This window comes from Periplaneta americana, chromosome 9 (assembly GCF_040183065.1).
Source record: "Periplaneta americana isolate PAMFEO1 chromosome 9, P.americana_PAMFEO1_priV1, whole genome shotgun sequence".
In the NCBI taxonomy this organism is placed as follows: Eukaryota; Metazoa; Arthropoda; class Insecta; order Blattodea; family Blattidae; genus Periplaneta; species Periplaneta americana.
Genome location: NC_091125.1, coordinates 13,981,928 through 13,999,289, shown reverse-complemented (window position 1 = coordinate 13,999,289; position 17,362 = coordinate 13,981,928). Strand labels below are relative to the sequence as shown.

Here is a 17,362-nt window from a genome sequence, read left to right as displayed (position 1 = left end):
TTGACTGTGCTAAGTCCAACTTTTTATAAGAAAGAAATCTGTGTTTCATTGTGTTCCAGTTCTTATCTGCATATAATGAATCGAACAAAATTATAAATATTTCTCTCCATAAGGTTGCTATGAAGCTATTTCAAATTGTTTCATGAAGCTTTGAATGTCAGGAGCTTAAAATAGCTCTTCTGAAAAAAAAAAAAAAAAAAAAAAAAAAAGTAGTAAAATGGACTTGGAACAGTCTGGTTCTGGGCCATCGATATATGCCTACATGAACAAATCAGTCGTCAGTGACACAATGTACTCAAGTAATTCCCTAGCTTTCGCAGAATGTATTTGCGATGTTTATACCAAAGCTTGGAGCAGTGCTGCATTGCTGCTGTGGCGCGCTCAATGTTCATTTTTCCTTCCAGCAGAACATGCAGCCCGCTTTACACAAGTGTAAGGCTACTCATAGTATTCGAAGAACGTTCTCCTAGTTAACATGTATTAACACTTTCTAGGTAAAGAATCGACTTCTAGATACTTTAGTTCTTTTAATAGAGATGTCCAAACAAGCGTTCTTACTTATTGAATTTACTAAACATTTGAGAATTCTATGGCGAACATTTCACGTTACAAATAACCATAGGATTAAGTGGAGTTTACGCTGATAAGCGAGTCTTATGTCTGACAGGAGAAGTAGACTTTGCCGACAGAGGAGGAGAGAAGTTTTTTTTATTAGGTTATTTTACGACGCTTTATCAACATCTTAAGTTATTTAGCGTCTGAATGAGATGAAGGTGATAATGTCGGTGAAATGAGTCCGGGGTCCAGCACCGAAAGTTACCCAGCATTTGCTCATATTGTGTTGAGGGAAAACCCCGGAAAAACCTCAACCAGGTAAATTATCCCGACCGGGAATCGAACCCGAGCCACCTGGTTTCGCGGTCAGACGCGCTAACCATTACTCCACAGGTGTGGACAGGAGAGTATTCAATCAATGGCAGAGTCTCATTCCACGCTTGTCTTGAAGGTGGGCGGGTGTAGAACGCTGCAGACCGTCCAACTTTAAGTCAAGCATTGATTGAGACCTCTGCCATTGGTTGAATAGCAATGATACTTCTCTCTTCCTCTGTCGGCAATGTTTACTTCTCCTGCCAGACATTATGGAACGAAGAATAGTTTCATGTATATGGTGTGAGTGTCATAACTGCTGCCTCACTTATACTCACTTCAAATGCTAGCTTTCGAAGTTCGGACAGTTTTCAAGCTGACAAATAACCAGATTTCATAGAATTTCATCTACAGTATCGGAAGCAAAATTATAAGACAAACAAACCTGGCTATCATATTCATAGTCCTCTTATGAAGTTCTTTGAAATAGTTATCACAGACGTAAATCACAGCATAAACAGTCCACGGTAAAGAAATACATTTCACTATCATCATTATCATCGCCGTCGTCGTCGCTATATTTTTTCTCCTGTGTCTTATACGATTTTTATTTTAGTCGGTTATTTAAAGACGCTGTATCAAATGAGTCCTATAGTTCCAAAACCTGCCCTCTCCTCAAAAGTCAGAAAATGACTTAGCAATGTCAGTGCATTCTGTATTATAAAATCTAGCTCTTTTAATATCATTTCTGTTCCAAAAAATCTGGTTCCAAAATAATTGTGATGAAAATTTTAATTTTATTCCACAAGCTGTCTTATCCTCAATAGGAATGTGCCTTATCCACAGATTACTATGCTACTTATGTTACAGCTATTTAAACTGCTTAAAAGAGGAGCGATTTTATTTATCAGGGGGGGAGAGCAATTCTTTCGTAATGATTCATGCGGTTACATGAGCGTTGTAAAAAATGGTAATTCAATACAAGACATCAAGCCTATAGTGCCTCCAGCATGTAGAAACCACATTACAAAATCAAAATGAATTGATGTTGTAAATCTGCTGAAAAAACATGTTGGAGATTTGTGGAAAGACCTACCAGGCTTATTATTTTACCATGAGTTTATTAGTGTGAATAACGAACCTACAGTTTCTTCCAGTAATGATAATGATTGTGTGAAAGTGGATATGAAGACGAAGATGGTGCTCTGAAAATGTGTATAAAATGTTTCCACTAAAGGTCCCTTAAATAAATTATTGTAAATTAAAGAGTGGCTGAGGATTGACAGAGACTTTTCGTAGTACAGAGAAAACGGAAACATCCAAATTAAATTCGGTCAGAGATGATATTGTTAGATTGACCTTATGAAGTCGCGAATATCATGTACTGTATAATAATAACCTTTCCAGACAGATTCCCTGATCATTCCTTGTAGATGATTTTGTCGTAGTGAGTTTTTCAACATCTTGCTGTAGTACGCTACTCGCAATTTCGCGGAAGTTAGGCCTACACATAAAAGTCTCGATCAACCCCGAGTCATGATATTTTTATTATATAGTATATACTGTTCTCCTTATGGACACAAGTTTTAATCTTTAAGTTCCTACATCGGTTCCAAAACTCACCTTATCCTGATATGTTTATTCCAAATATTGCCTTCTCCATATTTAATTTCTATCTCGTGTCTATATTATTGATATTATCCTCATTTTCACTTTGGAATATTGTTCTTAATATTATATCTTTCAAAACATCACAATCCTTTCTTAAGATCAACAGAAAATGTCGTGAAACAGTTTTTCTTAAATACCTGAAAAACTGAAAAATTGGACAAGGCAGGTTTTGGAACTATAGGACTCAAAGGAAAGGTAACACTATTAGCAAAAGAACTAGCTAGATATAGAATAGACTTTGTGAGAGTACATGAGGTTAGGTTTATATTCTTCACCTGGCATAATTAGGAACATTAAATCCAGACGTTTGAGATGGGCAGTGCATGTAGCACGTAAGACGAATTCAGAAATGCATATAGCGTATTAGTTGGGAAGCCGGAGAGAAAAATATCTTTGGGAGGCCGAGACGTAGATGGGAGTATAATATAAAAATGAATTTGAGGGAGATAGGATATGATGGTAGAGACTGAAATAATCTTGCTTAGGATAGGGACTGATGGCGGGCTTATGTGAGGGCGACAATGAACCTCGGGGTTCCATAAAAGCCATAACCAAGTAAATACAGGAGGTTAGGTTATATGGGAACGGCATAGCACAAATAGGAGATACTTGTTGTATTATGGGGAAGGAAACAATAATCACCAATTAGGAACAGGATTCCTTATCCATAAAAGAATAAAATCAGCAGTAAAAAAAGGTCGAATTTATCAGTGACATGTTATTTAGTACTTTAGGGTAGATGGTACGATATCGTAGTTATAAATGCTCACGTCCCTACAGATGAGAAAGACGACCATATAAATGATAGCTTCTATGAGGAATTGGAACATACTTCTGATCAGTTATCTAGATGTCACATGAAAATTTTATTGGGGGATTTCAGTGCTAAAATAGGACGGGAGGATATTTTTAAAGCGACTATTGGAAAAGAGACCTACACGTAACTAGTAATGATAATGGCGTTACGTTAGTCAATTTTGCCACAGCAAAAAATTTGTTGGTCAAAATACAACATGTCTCCATAAGGATATAAGAAATAATAATCCTTGGTGCTACAACCCGTGAAGGGCCTAGACCGACCAGCCGGCTGCTGGCCTCATGCCCATATGCCGAAGCAGAGGTGGACGGTCATCCAACCAGAATGGAGGTATCGTGCGGTTAGCACGATGATCCCCCCAGCCGTTATAGCTGGTATTCGCAACCGGATTTCGCTACCTATCGTAGCTCCCCAAGTGCATCACGATGGTGGGTGGGCACCGGTCCCATACACTGGCCGAAATTTCATTACAAAATTTCTTCCCCCATGAGGACTCGAACCAGCGCGCATTGCGTAACGCGAGTCCTAGACGGGATGCCTTAGACCGCGATGTCACGGCGCTGGACCATAAGGATATACTGTACATAAATATACTCGGACTTAGTCGCCCTCGGTAGCGTAGTTGGTATAGCGTTGGACTTCTGTGCTCGAGGTTGTGGGTTCGATCCCGGGCCAAGGTCGATGGCATTTAAGTGTGTTTAAATACGACAGGCTCATGTCAGTATATTTCCTGGCATGTAAAATAACTCCTGCTGGACAAACGTCCGGCACACCGACGACGCTGATATAACCTCTGTAATTGCGAGCATCGTTAAATAAACCATGATTTAAAAACTTTACTCGGATTTTCCCAGATGGATTGACACACAACCAGTTAGATCACATCTTGATAGATAAATGAAGCTATAATAGTATAGTAGAATTCGAACCTTCAGGGTGCAGACTGTAATTCTGACCATTATTTGGTAAATTGGAGAATTAAGAGAAAGACTATCAGTAGCAAAGAGTGTAGAGCAACAAGTTAATATTCGAAGATTCAATATTCCGAAATTAAAAGACGAGGGAACTAAGCAACGTTATCAGGTCGAAATTTCAGATAGGTTTGCCGTATTAGCAACTGTGGGAAAATATCCGAGATAGTATCAAAATTGCAACTGAGCAGAACATAGGTTATTATGAAACTAAGAAAAATAAACCGTGGTTTGATGAAGACTACTGCGTGGTAGTAGAAAGAAGGAAACAGGCAAAATTGAAATTCTTACAGGATCCAATTGAGGCGAATAGAGATAATTATTTCAATGAAAGACGGAAGCAAATAGTACACTTAGGGAAAAAAAGAGAGTTTATTTGAAGGATAAACTGAATGAGGTAGAAACAAACAGTAAGAATAAAAATATTATATATATATATATATATATATATATATATATATTAAATGGCATAAAGGAATTTAAGAACGGATAGCAGGCAAGGGTAAACGTGATCAAGGATGAAAATGGTGACTTGCTTGCAGACTCTCATCCAATCTTGAACAGATGAAAAAACTATTTTGGGGCAACTACTAAATGCACATAGGCCAAATAGACATGATCGGGACGCAATTCAAATACAAACTGCTGAGCCTTTTATACTCGAACCCACACTTTCTGAAGTCGAATTTCCGATAGAAAATCTGAAAAAGTACAAGTCTTCAGGTATGGATCAAATTCCAGCAAAATTAATACAAGAGATGGAAGCGAAATTTATAAGCCTTCTACTTGCTATTTGGAAAAAGGAAATAGTAGCAGAACAATGGAAGGAGTCCATAAATGTACCTATCTTTAAGAAAGGGGACAAGACTAGCTGTAGTAATTTTCGAGGTATAAAAGCGTTTAATTCACTGCTGTAAGTTAGAAAACTTTTAAGCACTGCTGTGAATAATGTCATTATTTAGGTTGCTAAGGACGGTGTTGCTGTTGGCGATATCTCTTTCGCTACTGTTCACATACTGTTCGGCGAAGTAAATCACGTATAAAATCGTCTATCTTGCCGAATTCTGTTTTAATTTGTTTATTTTCTCTTTAGCTGGTGAACCGTAATTCTTAATTTCTATGCCCATATATCCAACTCCGCCAGTTGCGTCCGATGTTAAGTGATTAAGATTTATACTTATTAAACTGCCTGAACTTTGGATTACTTTATGTTATAGTACTCATTATAGATTTTTAGATTTGGAGTTTTGTTTCAATTGTTATTGTCTTATTCCGCCAAACCCCATCTAACATAGCTATTGCCGATCTACCTTTCTGCATTCTATATTTTATGTCACTTTCCTGGCTGTATGTTGAGTTAATTTTTACCCCAAAATATTCACACTCCTCACGTCCTTTGATACATCCCATTCCATCTTCCAAGACCAAATCTTTCATTTTCTCCCCACAGGACACATATAGGGTTTTCCTCTAAATTTGTTTTTAAATCCATTTATTATATTCTTCTATAAGTTTTCTGGCCATATATTCTATATCCTCATAGTCCTGTGCTATAAATAGCTGGTCGTCTGCAAATAACAGAGTATAAATTGTAGAATTCTCAGCAGGTATTCCCATATCTTTGCACTTCTTCCAATTTTGTAAAGCTTGTTGTATATATATCTTAAATAAAGTTGGGGATAAACTACACCCTTGACGTAAGCCTTTTGTAACTAGAAATTCCTCCGAAACATTCTTCCCAATCTTTATCCTAGAGGTTACATTCTCATATAATTTGTCTATGGCATTTACAAGAAGTTTGTTTTCTACTTTATTCTTTAATACTTCTAATACAAACCTAATTATGATTGGTTGTCTCGTCTGTTATTAAATCCCGGATCCTGAGGTTGAAATCTAAGAGACATCTCTATGGAGGTTGGGTAACCGCGTAGTTTTAGAGCGTCATTTAATAACCGATAAACAATCTAAATAGTATTTTAAAGACTCAGGAAGTTAAAAAAAACACTCCAAAGAACTTTTAATATGACCTGTTTTTAGAATCCAAGAATATAGAGATTCTCACCCTTTTCCATCTTTCAACATCTCCTACATATCCAGTTGAAAACCAAAACATTCTTCTACTGGCAAAATTTTAGAGCCACAGCACTTGTTACGTCCTTGGTATTAATAGGCTACATTTACATTTAATATATAACTATTTCATATAAAACGAGTTTACTCAGTTCTGAGCACGTAACTTACCGCATACAGCATTCCCCTCTGATCGAAGTAATCAGCGACGGGCATCACGTTTTTATAGAAGTTGTTGAGTTCCATTTTAGCCAAACTGAGCACCACGTGACCCAGCTTAGCGCCGTAGTCGATCTGTCGCTCCAGAACTTTTTGCCTCCAGCTGACCAAAATCACCCCGTTCACAACCTGAATCTGTAATAGAAAGACACCAGTATTTATGTTAAAATGGTCGAAGAGGAAGTCGTAGTACCAATTCTTTATCCAATATTATCAAGTAAAACAGCTATTCAGAGTCATTATTACATTCTTCTTCTCCTCCTCCTCCTCCTCCTCCTCCTCCTCCTCCTCTCCTTACTCTTTTATTTCATGGCGATATAAAAGTTCTTATACTACTCCAGCTTATTAATTTAGCCATTTGTGTCCAATTAAGACATAATAAACTTAAGCTTAACTAGGTTGACAGATTTAGTATCTTATAACTCCGCAGGAGACAGCGAAGAATTTATAACGCTGTGTCGGCTTATTCAAAATGGCTGAAATCCTTCCAGTAGTTTTGAGGAACATGAAGCAGTGTATTTTAAATACATTTTTCCGCTACAATCTAGTATATTCTTAAAACTGACCATTGCGCGGACCTCCACGGGCGAAGACTTTGAGCGGCAATATGAGCGCAGCTTCGTTGCTTCGATAGTGGTCAGTGCAATATGCTGCAAAATAAACGAAACTGAAATGTTTGTGTTGGTAAAATATGTGTTCAAAATGTATAACATCACGTGCCACATATTGTCCATAACGTTTCTGAAGATTATTGAATATGTTGATGAACAAAGGTTGCTGTAAGGACACAAAAAATGACGTTATCTTCTTGCGTAGTTCGAGAATATTTATTATAGATGGGTCATCTGACACAAAAAATTGCTTCTTTCAACATGTCCCATATTTTTTTTTTTTTTTTAATATTGGTTGAACAGCATGTCCCATTACAATAAAGGTAATACTACATGCCTTGCTACCTGTACGTTTACACTATACACATTATGCCTCGTTTCTGTCACTCTTTAGGCGTAGGTAAGTTTGTTATTTTATTGTGAAAATTTTAGTCTTTCACTATATCTAGTGCCTACTCTTATCTATCCTAGATTAAATTATCCTAAGTTTATTCGTCTAAATTTATAGCATTGACATAGTTTATGAATGTATGCGCATGTTCTTGCATGTTTACGCTTTGTGAAAGTACATTTGCCAGTTTTCCTTAACATTTCCCGCTGGAACGCTAGTCTTTCTTTGTCCATTTTCGAGCACTGGAAAAGGAGGTGGTCGACGGTCTGTTCCTCTGCTCCACACGTACATGACGGGTTGTCCCTCAGCTTGAATCTGTATAAGTAGGCACCAGTTTTTCCATTTCCAGTTAGGAAAGTTGTGACCTTTCCATTCAGTGGAAAGGTAACCTCTCTTTTACACTGGGGAAAAACGATTTTGTCACTGCACCATTTTTCATGTTTTGCCACTCACTTTCCCACGGCCGTGATATACGGGAAGCAGGAAGGGTACGGGAATGGAGTTCCACGAGAGAGCAGGCGATCTTCAAAGTATAGTTGTAGAATTGCAAATGACTCCCCGCTGTGTGGGTATAGTTCCATCTTGCTGGATCCATTGTCGTTAGAGGGGTAAGTTTCTGGCGTGACAAAAACGGTGCAAATTCCGCACGAATGGGGTAATAATAAGGTCTCTATAGAGTGTCTGGTTTACTGTTTTTGGATTCTGTGCAGCATCCTTGACGAAATAAGGGCCCAAAATTCCATGACCGGACACTTCATACCAAAACGTAACTCGCGCACTATGCAGTGGTTTCTATAGGTATAACGACATCAGACCATTCAAAACCTAAAAAACGAGTTGTTTGTCGGTTGATGTTACAATCATGATGAATATGGCTTTCATCTCAAAACCATATTATGTTGTAGAAGAAATCTGGATCCTGATATGTCATGGACAACGCTTGACTCTAATATTGTAATCGGGCTCGCTCATTCCTTTTTGATAGACGCTGAGCAACTTGAACACGGTATACAAATCCATCCAGATCTTCAAACATCCGCCGAACAGACCTATCACTCACACCAAGTTTCAGCGATGTTCGTCGTAAACTACGCTTAAGGGACTGTAACTCCTGTTGGAGAAGTCGTCCATAATTCACGGTTATGGTGACATTCTTGGGCGCCCTGTTGTCCCCTTTCGCTGATGTAAGATTGATCCTGTATGACAGAATTCGTGAATGACAGCTAACATGTTCTGTTATTTGTTGTCTCCTTATTAAATCGCTCCCCGTACTGTTATGGCTTATGACCGTAAATAATGTTCCACGATAAACATATTCTCCTCTGTTGTGACAACCATCACTGCAGAAATCAACAGAACACTGAACTCACAATATGTCGAACTATTATATACAATCAATAAATATATCTTGCTAGGGATACGTGGACAGCAGATGAGCAATAATTTCAGTATCGTTTGTTTTGCCGCATACCGTATAATAATGATCTTAATATATTTTTCCTGGAGTAGCAATATTTATGTCACTCTGTATTAACATTCACCCTTGCAAGAAATTTATCAAGACTTATAACTTCACACCATAAATTTGCTCAAACAAGTATTTGATTTGCTAATGAGAGGACGTTTGTAGAACCTGCTATAGATTCCATTATATTTCATTTTTAGGTAAGAAATAATATAAGAAACTGTTAGAGTCGATTTCCAATAAATTAACACTTTGTGTTCTTTTGAGTGAGAGCATGAAGCAGACTAGCATCACTTTCGAGTAAATATATGGAAACTTCAAGCACATAATTTCTGAATAAAGTACCTAAGCATGTATTATCGTCGAAATTCCCGTGTCAGTATTTAATGCTTTAAAATATATCCTTTGTTTAATCATACATCATTCACTTCAAGGAATGAGCTCCTATATTTCTATCGCATCTGCACATGTAACAGTTTTGAAGTACACGGATTTATTCTTCTATCATGTGCTGAACATGGCACAAGATTAGAGCAAAGGGGACACAGGACAGACTTGGCATAAAGTAAACATTCCTAGATTCTGTGAGTAGGAGATAGACTAGAACTCACTCCTCTGCCGGGAATCGAACAAGGACGTCGATCACTTTGTAGATCAACATACTGCCACGTAAATAACGGCTGTTTTTTTCTTAATATAGTGGGGAAGTGAATTAATATAGAGGTTATTATCCATTTACTGACTGCAGGCTGAATTTTCGAGGACCGAAACCGGGATGAACCTGTTGTACCAGGAATAACTACCCTGTAGTACTTTCTCTATTAGTCTATGATCTATGAACATTTTATGAACATTGCAATGCATTATAAAGTGTAGGGAAGAAAGTTAATAAATAAGTTATAAAAAATCTGATGGTTAACAAGGAGCAGTGGAATTTGTTAGATATCTCATTCAATCCACTTTCTCAACACATGGACTCTGAGATAAAAGATGGCTGAAGATCGGCGGCGCGTGTCTCTGTATTATACATCATGCAATAAATTAGCAACCCTTCGCACCTTTAAGCATTGTTAAGCTCGACACGTATGATCGAGTACACTAGATACTTCTTTATTGATAATGGAATGTTAATCGAATTATTTTCCTGTGCGGAATTCCATTGAATTCACATATTACGTTATTGTTTTTAAAGACATTCGAATGTGCTAATTTGCAATCTGTGTTAATTATGATGACTTTGGTTTTCTTAAGGCAAAAACATTTTAAGGGAATTTTGTCCGATTGACGGTAAGATGCGCTTTGTGAAATTACAAAAGACCTTTACTTCAGTTTCGCTTCTGCTTTGGCTTTTGGGTTTTAAGTTTTTGATGGTTAGACCTTTGTTGCCATAATCTAAAACCAAATATGGTTCCAAAAATATTTCAAGAAAGTTCAGGATTAATTATATCAGTTGGCGGACACAACAACGAAGAGAGCTCTTCTATGTAAGTAATATATATATATATATAATGTTTGTAAATTGAATAAATGAAGTAGAGATTTGTTGTAATTAATTTAAATAATATTGAATCTTAAATTAACTGAAATCAAGTAACCAAGTCTCTTACATATCCAGAGCAAAATCAGAAAAATAATATAAGTGATACTAGCTGAAGTCAGTATAATGAGTGAAATTAATAAAACTAGTAAAATGTTAAAATAAGTGGAAACAAAATGAAGTCATTCTACTTCATTATGAGATAATAATTATAATAAAAGCGTCAGAAATCCTGATGGATATGAGTATGGTTACTGCCGTGTACTGAACGCATTAACAAACCATTGCACAACCCGTCCGACAATACTGTATATATAGTACGGCATAGTAAAATTACTGTCAGTCTACCGCTGTGAAGTAACAATTAACGTGTCTGACCGTCAAACGAGCTGGCCCGGGTTCAAATCCTGTTTGGAGTTTTTTCCGGGGTTTTCTCTCAACCAATTGAAGCAGAATTGCTGGGTAACTTTCGGTGTTGGACCTCGAACTCATTTCGCCATCATTAATTCACATACCATCATCATTATCATCATCATCATCATCATCATCATCCATACCATAGCCCGGGTTAAGTTCACGGTGCGGCGTGTTGTACTTGTACAAATACGCGGTCGTGTGGCTATCCAGGCATTTACGGAATAGGAGTGGTAAGCACAAAAAGCTTCAGGCTGCAGTGCACGCCTTCGTGTCCCTCCTCCGTACAAGAGAAAAAAATACTGTCAGAAGTGGTGTCCAATAGTGAAGAAGCACAACAAATCCACACACTTAGGAATATATTGATCCATTGTGCGGCCTATATGGGCTATGCAATGTTTTATGCAACCCGACAAGTGACCCTGGTGGTATCCGTGAATCCGATGCTGACAGGTGGACTATTCTGCCTCAGCCCTAACAGAGTCAGGTGTCATCCTCAAGTTTATTACTTCATAAGTATTAAATTTTATATTAGCTACTTCGAAGGCTTCACCCCAACTGTTCAAGATTAGTGGGTGAACTGAGGTGAGGTAGAGATTTTTTATGAAATGAAAAAGTGCACCTGGAATATCCAAAGAAAAACCTCTGAAATGTCTACTTTGTCTAAAACAGATTTCATCTGAATATAAGATCAACACTCTAACTTTGAGTCACAGACGCAATTTCATTAATTTTTTTTAACAAAATGCTTTAACCCTAGAATGCTATCGTACGTAATTTTGACGTATAATGGGTAAACAATTGATCCTCACTACTTTTCCCACCAAGCGAGCCCCTCCTTCTTCTAGCTATGCCTCCATCTGTCACTTGCTGACTATCAATAGTGACAGTAGGTTGCAACTTACACCCTTAGGCAAGTTATTACGAGATATACAGGGTGAGTCAGGAGGAAAGGCACATGGTGTGAGGAGTGATAATATTTGTGATACTGAACAAAAAAGTTTCTGTGAACATATGGGCTATTCTTAACAGAATATGACATACATCTGTTTGAAAATCTCGGGCGTCAGTCTCATGTCTTTCATCAGCACTCACATGCAGACACAACCAAAACGACATTAGGTTGTAGTAGTATCAATGAAACGTATCCTGGGCGTTGGATCGGTCGGTCGTTGGTAGAGTCATTTCTTAGCCACGATTACTATGCGAGGATTTGGCTTAAGAGCGAAGTCTTTAAGTGCAAAGTGGAAACTTCTCGCTCGAGCTTCACATGCTTTTGCTCAAGTAAAGGAGTGTCTGAATCAGCAATACAGCAGCTGTCTACAAGAACTGCAAAGTACATTGAAATTGACGGTGGACTTTTTGAACATGTTCTGTAAAGAAAAGTACACAATTAAACAGAACATACGGTAACAATATTTTAATTTACTATCACCTGCAGTTTTCATGTTCCTCATTGTTTCCATTAGTTTCCTCCGAAACCGTTAAGAACAGGACATATGTTAATACAAACGTTTTTGTTTGAATCACCAATATTATCATCCCTCAAACTATATACCTTTCCTCCTTACTCACTCTGTATTTGGAAGTGTACGTCAGATTTACTTATCAATAGTATTAGTGGAAAATTTTCTGTCAGTGCAGTTTATTTACTTCCTTATAAGTGTGTTTTATCTAACAAAGTAACACTGGATGAAATCTTACGTGGTAATCCTGACACTACTCTGCAAATTAAAGATGAAAGTTCAGACGATGATGCTGATGGCAATGTTTGTGACGGTGACAAGGATCCAAAATACATACCGGGATGAAATTGCAGTTCAAGGAGAAAAAAATTAATGGTAGGTAAAATAGGAACGATTAAAATAATTGTAGAAAACAAGCGAATGAAAAAAAGTAAAAAGAAGCAAGAAAACAGAAAACGGGAAACTCACCATGTATTCAGCCACCGAAGAAAAAAGGAAGAATAAAATTGTATTCTGAAATATTTTCTTGTAGTTAGATTTATATGCTTTTTTGTTTCCTGTAAATTTATTTTGATATAAGCAGAAATTAAAAAAAAAAAAAAATACAACCAAGGAAACGAAACGAAAATTGTATTCGTAAATATTTTCTTGTAGTCAGGCCCATATTTTTTATTTTACTTGGTTATTTAACGACGCTGTATTAACTATGAGGTTATTTAGCGTCGATGGAATTGGTGATAGCAAGATGAGGCCGAGGATTCGCCATAGATTACCTAACATTTGCATTATGGTTGGGGAAAACCTCGGAAAAAACCCAACCAGGTAATTAGCCCAAGCGGGAATCGAACCTGTGCCCAAATGTAACTCTGTATCGGTAGACAAGCGCCTTAGCCGACTGAGCTACTCCGGTGGCTAGTTAGGCCTATATGATTTTATATTTCATGTAAATTTATTATCATGAAAATAACAATTAGAAAGAAAAAAGACACCTAAACAAATAAAACTACAAAGAAAGAAATAAAAATTATATTTCGAAATAAATATAGAACACAACACCCTTTTCACTTATTACGTCATTTTTACGCATTAATAGCAACACCGTACTACTAAATAACAATAGCATTCTAGATTTAAACAGAGCAGATTTTAGAAACTACCTGTCGTTGATTTATATTTCCTGTGATAAATGAAAGAAAAAAAAATGTTTTCCAACATTAGCCGAATGTGTCGATTTTATCAGAGTTCTAATGTCTCATCGGAATAATAAAAATGTTTCCCCGACATAACTAAAGAAGGCAATAAATTATCTCTTTAATGAAAACGTGTACCTATCGTACTTCGTACCATTAGGCAGCAGTCGATATTACTTATTTCAAAGACTTAATTTGTTTGTTACATGAATGCAGATCAATAATCATCGTGTGACCAACGTCTTAACAGAATGAATGAATGAATGGTGTTTATTGGCAACCAGTCAAAAAGCGACAGCTACATATTAATATTTATTTGTACTGCAGGTTGAATTGCTTTACTCGAATTCCCTTTCATTACAGTATTATCTGCTTGCTAGTTTTTATGTAACATATTTGCAACGTTCCAAAGAAAGTGTCGTTCCATATAGAACATGTTTGCTATGTATAATGCATCACTCTTTTCATATAATATTGTAAGATAAGAGTTTGACTGTGATGTTACAAAGCTTCCTGCGCTACGGTTCATGAAGCGTATTTTATCTGGCTGTAAACGAAGAGATCCCGAGTACAATTCCTGGCAGGAAGTGGAGATACGTCTTTTTAATCGGTTATTTAACAACGTTGTATCAACTGCGAGGTTTCCTAGCGTCGCTGGGATTAGTGATAGCGAAATTAGACCGATTGATTCGCCATGGATTATCTCACACTCGTCTTAGAGCAGCCGTGACTCACGAGCACATTGTGGCTCGCAATGATAGCTATGCATTTCTCTTGCTTCTTACCTTCTCCAACCCCCACCCTCTCACTCTCAGGAGTCAAACTCCGTTCCATTTGTATTTGTGTCTGACCTGCGACTGGCGTATAGTCGCAATGTCTCTCTCGAAACCATGTACCTTTACAAAAACGAAAGTTTCAAAGTAGGATGGGCGGACGCATTTTTTTGCTGCCAATATAATGAGAATATTAAATGTATGATTTGTTCACAATTATTACGTGGAAAACGGTTGTATAACATAAAACGGCATTATACTACAAGTTACTGATTAAGCATTAAAAGGTTAAGTGTTATTATTATTATTATTATTATTATTATTATTAATATTGTTATTATTAGGCCTATTATTATTATTATTATTATTATTATTATTATTATTATTATTATTATTATTATTATATGTCGAACTTTTTTCAGCAGATGTACGAATAATACGGTTAGATCTTCAATTTAAACTCACAGATTTACAACGAGATGTTAAATTAAAGTTATATGTGAGGACTTGAAAAATGTTGAACTTTTCAAATCTTTGCCAAAAAAATAAATATCCGAAGCTTCGTTCATTCGCTTGCTCTCTTGAAGCCATGTTCACTATAACTTACGTTTGTAAAAAATTATTTTCGACAATGAAAATAGTAAAAACCAAATTTAGATCACGACTGACAGACAAATACCTTCGTGATCAACTACGACTGGTAGTAAGTGACATAATTCCTGATTTTGAAACTCTGTCCCAGACATATTCTGAAGACAGTTAATTTTAGGTTGTGATAATGTTTCCTATGTTTTCTTATTCATTTCTTTCTTCGTTACACATACTAAACATTAGTTTGTAGCCTTGTACTGTATAAAGTTATATTTGAGTGCTTAACGTAAGGAAAATGAATATCCGTTAATAAGTCAGACAGTTGCTTCACTTTCCCTTCAGGTGTCCGCTTCCCTCCATAGGTGCCATGCACGTTGCAGGTTACACAGTGGCTCGGTGCACGATCACATTTTCGCCACGGCTGCCTTAGAGGTAGGGAAGATCTCGAAAAAAATAAAATAAAATAACCGCGTGATCAGCCCAATCGGGATTCGAATACACGCTCCAGCACAGCCTCGGGTAAGGAGACCTTTTCTAGCTCCTAACAAATCATTTCCTATCGCAAGCAGGAACTTCCTGTCTGTCCCTTATCTACCTATCTCAGGGCCGTATTCTCAATAGTAATTGCGTTTAATTTAAACTGACTGCAACTTCATCCATGACTTAAACTCTGTTCCATATTTTAACACTCTCTTGAAGATAGGTAAGTTTAAAGTATTGTTTGAACATACACCTTGATGTTCTGAGTTTAAACCATTCAGTTGGCAATCCTGTATTTCAGATTGTTTGTTCATTACTGAAATTATATGTTAATTGTTGTTAATAAATCATTTAAGCTTATATTACCTTGTTTTGTATTTAAGATCAAGGTTTTATTTAGTAGTAGTAGTAGTAGTAGTAGTAGTAGTAGTAGTAGTAGTTTTATTTTGCCTGGCAGAGACAAAGCCACAAGACCTTCTCTTCCACTCAACCAGGTTTCAATAATATACATGAAATACAAAATTATGTGATAGATTACAAAACAACACAAAAAAGAAGATGGTCCACCTCAGAAATTACATAAAATACAATAGAAAATTACAATAAAATTAGTCAAGATCAGTTACACAATATAAGGAGGATATCAAATAAAGTAGAAAATTACATATAATTAAAAATCAGTTACATAACATAAGGGGAATATATATATATATATATATATATATATATATATATATATATATAAAAGATATAAACTGCTCGAGATAAATTCGACGATCAATTCACTTGAGATATAGTATAGTTATTACAGTTAATATACTAATAGGAAAATACATGTTGGTTATAAGACATAAAAAGTTGAATAGCAAAATCGTACTATTATTAAAATACCTTACAAATTCAATAATGTTAATTATATTCATATTATTTCATTATGATGATGCAACAATAAGAAAACAAAGGGCTGAAATCAGGTAGTTTGATTTCTTGGCTCGCAAGCATATGATGACTGGTTTGAAATAAAATGTAATTTAATAAGAGGAAAAAACAAAACAAATCAAGCAACAGATCAAAAAATTTTAGGGAAAAGAATGCAAATTAATTTTAGAATTAGTAAAGGAAAGGAAAGACATTATACAGTCAACTACTCCAATACACACAGAAAGTCTTAGTTTCTGATAAGAAAAAACCATGCTTCACAGTGTTCATCTCTTGTCTTGTAGATGGCATTTTAATATACTTTTGTGATAATTCCACGCGAACGTTTCTCAGCCAATGAACGAGCTCTTTGATGCTAGATTGACCAATGAGAATCAAATTACACTGATAGTTAAAAGCATACTGCTCAAAATTAATAAGCGATAGTTTTTCCTCCTACGTTCATTTGTTTCTTTTGTATCGTCTCTGTTTCGAAGTATCAGCAATCAAGCAATTACGTGAGACTCGCAGTCTCAACATGCAACAATAATTAGTTACAATACTTGCACAATTAATTACTATAAGTAAACATGTTTACAATAAAATTAAACACGTTGAAAATTATAAATAACCAATGATAAAATAGTTCAAAATAAAGTGTTGTTATAACCTCAAATGTTCAATTGTTTTTATTCCAAGGAGCCTCTTATTCTTATCATTTCTCCTTTGATTCGACTGTTTTTCTGGATCTTATTATTATAACCTCGAATGGTCAGTTGTTCATAGTTACAGTTCTTCGCATTGGAATTATCATGCTGAATACAATTCGTGCTGATGGTTATCCTCAGGTAATTTAATTTCCCTTTTTAAACTCATGATTGCTGTCATTAGCTCAATTAAATTACAGGAAA

At 36.2% G+C, this 17,362-nt stretch overlaps 1 protein-coding gene across 2 annotated transcripts in view; it reads right to left on the bottom strand.

Annotated features, from left to right (window-relative positions):
- LOC138705787 (adenylate kinase isoenzyme 5) overlaps window positions 1-17,362 on the bottom strand; it is a 426,744-nt gene that overhangs the window by 178,611 nt on the left and 230,771 nt on the right. For both annotated transcript variants that reach the window (XM_069834426.1, XM_069834427.1), the window contains exon 5: window positions 6,568-6,750. In XM_069834426.1, the coding sequence (XP_069690527.1) occupies window positions 6,568-6,750 (183 nt within the window). The remainder of the gene's footprint in view (window positions 1-6,567; window positions 6,751-17,362) is intronic.